The sequence below is a fragment of the Drosophila tropicalis genome, unplaced genomic scaffold (assembly GCF_018151085.1).
Source record: "Drosophila tropicalis isolate 14030-0801.00 unplaced genomic scaffold, ASM1815108v1 contig_158, whole genome shotgun sequence".
Taxonomy (NCBI): domain Eukaryota; kingdom Metazoa; phylum Arthropoda; class Insecta; order Diptera; family Drosophilidae; genus Drosophila; species Drosophila tropicalis.
Window position 1 is genome coordinate 6,953,854 of NW_027172602.1, and position 1,936 is coordinate 6,955,789.

General features: G+C 41.0%; 1 protein-coding gene across 1 annotated transcript; it reads left to right on the forward strand.

Moving 5' to 3' along the window:
* Positions 1 to 216: 216 nt before the first annotated feature.
* LOC137586604 (NFU1 iron-sulfur cluster scaffold homolog, mitochondrial) lies at positions 217 to 1,549 on the forward strand. The gene is made up of 3 exons (XM_068302701.1): positions 217 to 501; positions 564 to 820; positions 887 to 1,549. The coding sequence occupies exons 1-3, from the start codon at positions 305 to 307 to the stop codon at positions 1,426 to 1,428; spliced, it is 996 nt and encodes a 331-aa protein (XP_068158802.1). The 5' UTR covers positions 217 to 304; the 3' UTR covers positions 1,429 to 1,549.
* The last annotated feature ends 387 nt before the right edge of the window (positions 1,550 to 1,936 follow it).

The following is a 1,936-nucleotide window of genomic DNA, read 5'->3' on the forward strand; positions in this document are numbered from 1 at the left end:
CGACAACAATTAAATAAAAAGCGTAATGGCAGCGACACATCTGAAGGCTTCCCAAGATCTTCATTATGCAAATTTTTAGCACTCCAAATTGTTTAGTAGTAAAATCGAAAGCATAAAACATTTACCTGTGATATATTTTGAAACGATGTGATCATAGTTGTTAGCGATATAATGTTAGGGAAAGTTCATATACTTTAAAATTTTTAATTTTCAGTCCCCCTTTTTTTTTTAAATAAAACTGCCAATAAGACGGCACTTTGGCGACATCTACATGTGAGATTTCATAGCGTTGCCATAATGTTAAATGGCCTGTAGTAACTGTGGCGCCGTTTTTCATTTTCCAACACTATTGTATAATCAGCTGAAAACAAAACGTTACAGGCATCAAGTAAAACACAGTCTCTCAATAATGTCAAATTGTCAAATGGCTAAATTGATATCCTATGCAAAAGGCGGATTTTTGCGTAACACCCGCTTAACCAGCCGTGCAGTGCCGCAAGTGTAAGTTGTATTTACAATCTGGTGACCTAGGCACTTATAAATTCATCCCAATTCATGTTCAGTTATCAACATGCCACAAGCAGCCGGGGATTTGTCCATCTGACATCATCTGTGGCGCAATCATCCGCAATTCGTGTGTCCAAGTCCACTCCCAGTACTCCTTCGCTTATGCTGATGATGGGCAAACGCACAATGTTTATACAAACTCAGGATACCCCAAATCCGGAGAGCTTGAAGTTCTTACCCGGCGTCGAGGTACTTGGCAAGGGTAATACATACGATTTTCCGAGTGTTGCAGCTGCACATTCCAGTCCACTGGGTAAGTTTCAGATTGTCCAAAGACAAAATCCACAATGATTCCTCAATAAAATGAATTTTGTTTTAGCCAAATTACTATTTCGCGTTGAGGGTGTGCGTTCGGTGTTCTTTGGTTCCGATTTCATAACCATCTCCAAAGAGGAGGCCGCCGAATGGGGTCTCATCAAGCCCGAGGTATTTGCCGTCATCATGGATTTCTTTGCCAGCGGTCTACCCATTCTGCATGAGGCACGCAACAATGCCGATACCGAGATACTCGAAGATGATGATGAAACCGTAATGATGATCAAAGAGCTGCTTGATACACGTATACGACCCACTGTCCAGGAAGATGGTGGCGATATTGTCTTTATGAGCTATGACAACGGTGTTGTCAAGCTTAAGATGCAGGGTTCCTGCTCCTCGTGCCCCAGTTCTATAGTAACACTCAAGAATGGTGTACAGAACATGCTGCAATTCTATATACCTGAAGTGGAATCCGTTGAGCAGGTCTTTGATGAGGTTGACAAGCTGGCGGATAAAGAATTCGAACGTTTCGAAAGGAATCTAAAGCAAAAATCAACATCCAGTGCTGCACCCGTGGGTATAGGTGGTGGTCCTGCAAATTAGTAATGGAAATTGTCTTTTTTTTTTTCTCTCTAATTATAATGTTTGATTATTTGTTGTTGCCTAATGTTAGCGCCTAAGTAAATAAATCGAAGCAATGATGATCTTCGGCTTGTTATATGTATGTATGTATATAGTTTATGTACCCTAGTTGCCTAGACTCTTGTTGGGGTTACCATGGGTCAATGCCACTGATTGTAAACAAAACGGGCTACCAAAGTTACCAAGTTTAATCAATACTAACTAAGAGTAGTAGTTTACGATGACGACGACGACAACGACGACCTGTATTTGCAGTTGGCAATCTGTGGAGGCATTTCAAAGCCAATAGTCCTCTGTATTCAACTCTCATGCTCTGTTGGGCCAACGAAGATCATTATTTGAGTCAACGTTATCCGAATCCACAGCAAAAGGCACCCGAAACGCTTAAAAACGTTTTGTTGCGTTCCAGTGTACCGATTGTGAGTGATACTAGTGAAAAAGAAGGAGAAGAAGAAGAATTGTGTAAAGT

Excerpts from the sequence above, each read along its gene's own strand:
- LOC137586604 (XM_068302701.1), top strand. The coding sequence starts at position 305 with ATGGCCTGTAGTAACTGTGGCGCCGTTTTTCATTTTCCAACACTATTG. Across the intron at positions 502-563 it reads AGCCGTGCAGTGCCGCAAGT|TTATCAACATGCCACAAGCA; the intron begins GTAAGTTGTATT and ends ATTCATGTTCAG. Across the intron at positions 821-886 it reads TGCACATTCCAGTCCACTGG|CCAAATTACTATTTCGCGTT; the intron begins GTAAGTTTCAGA and ends ATTTTGTTTTAG.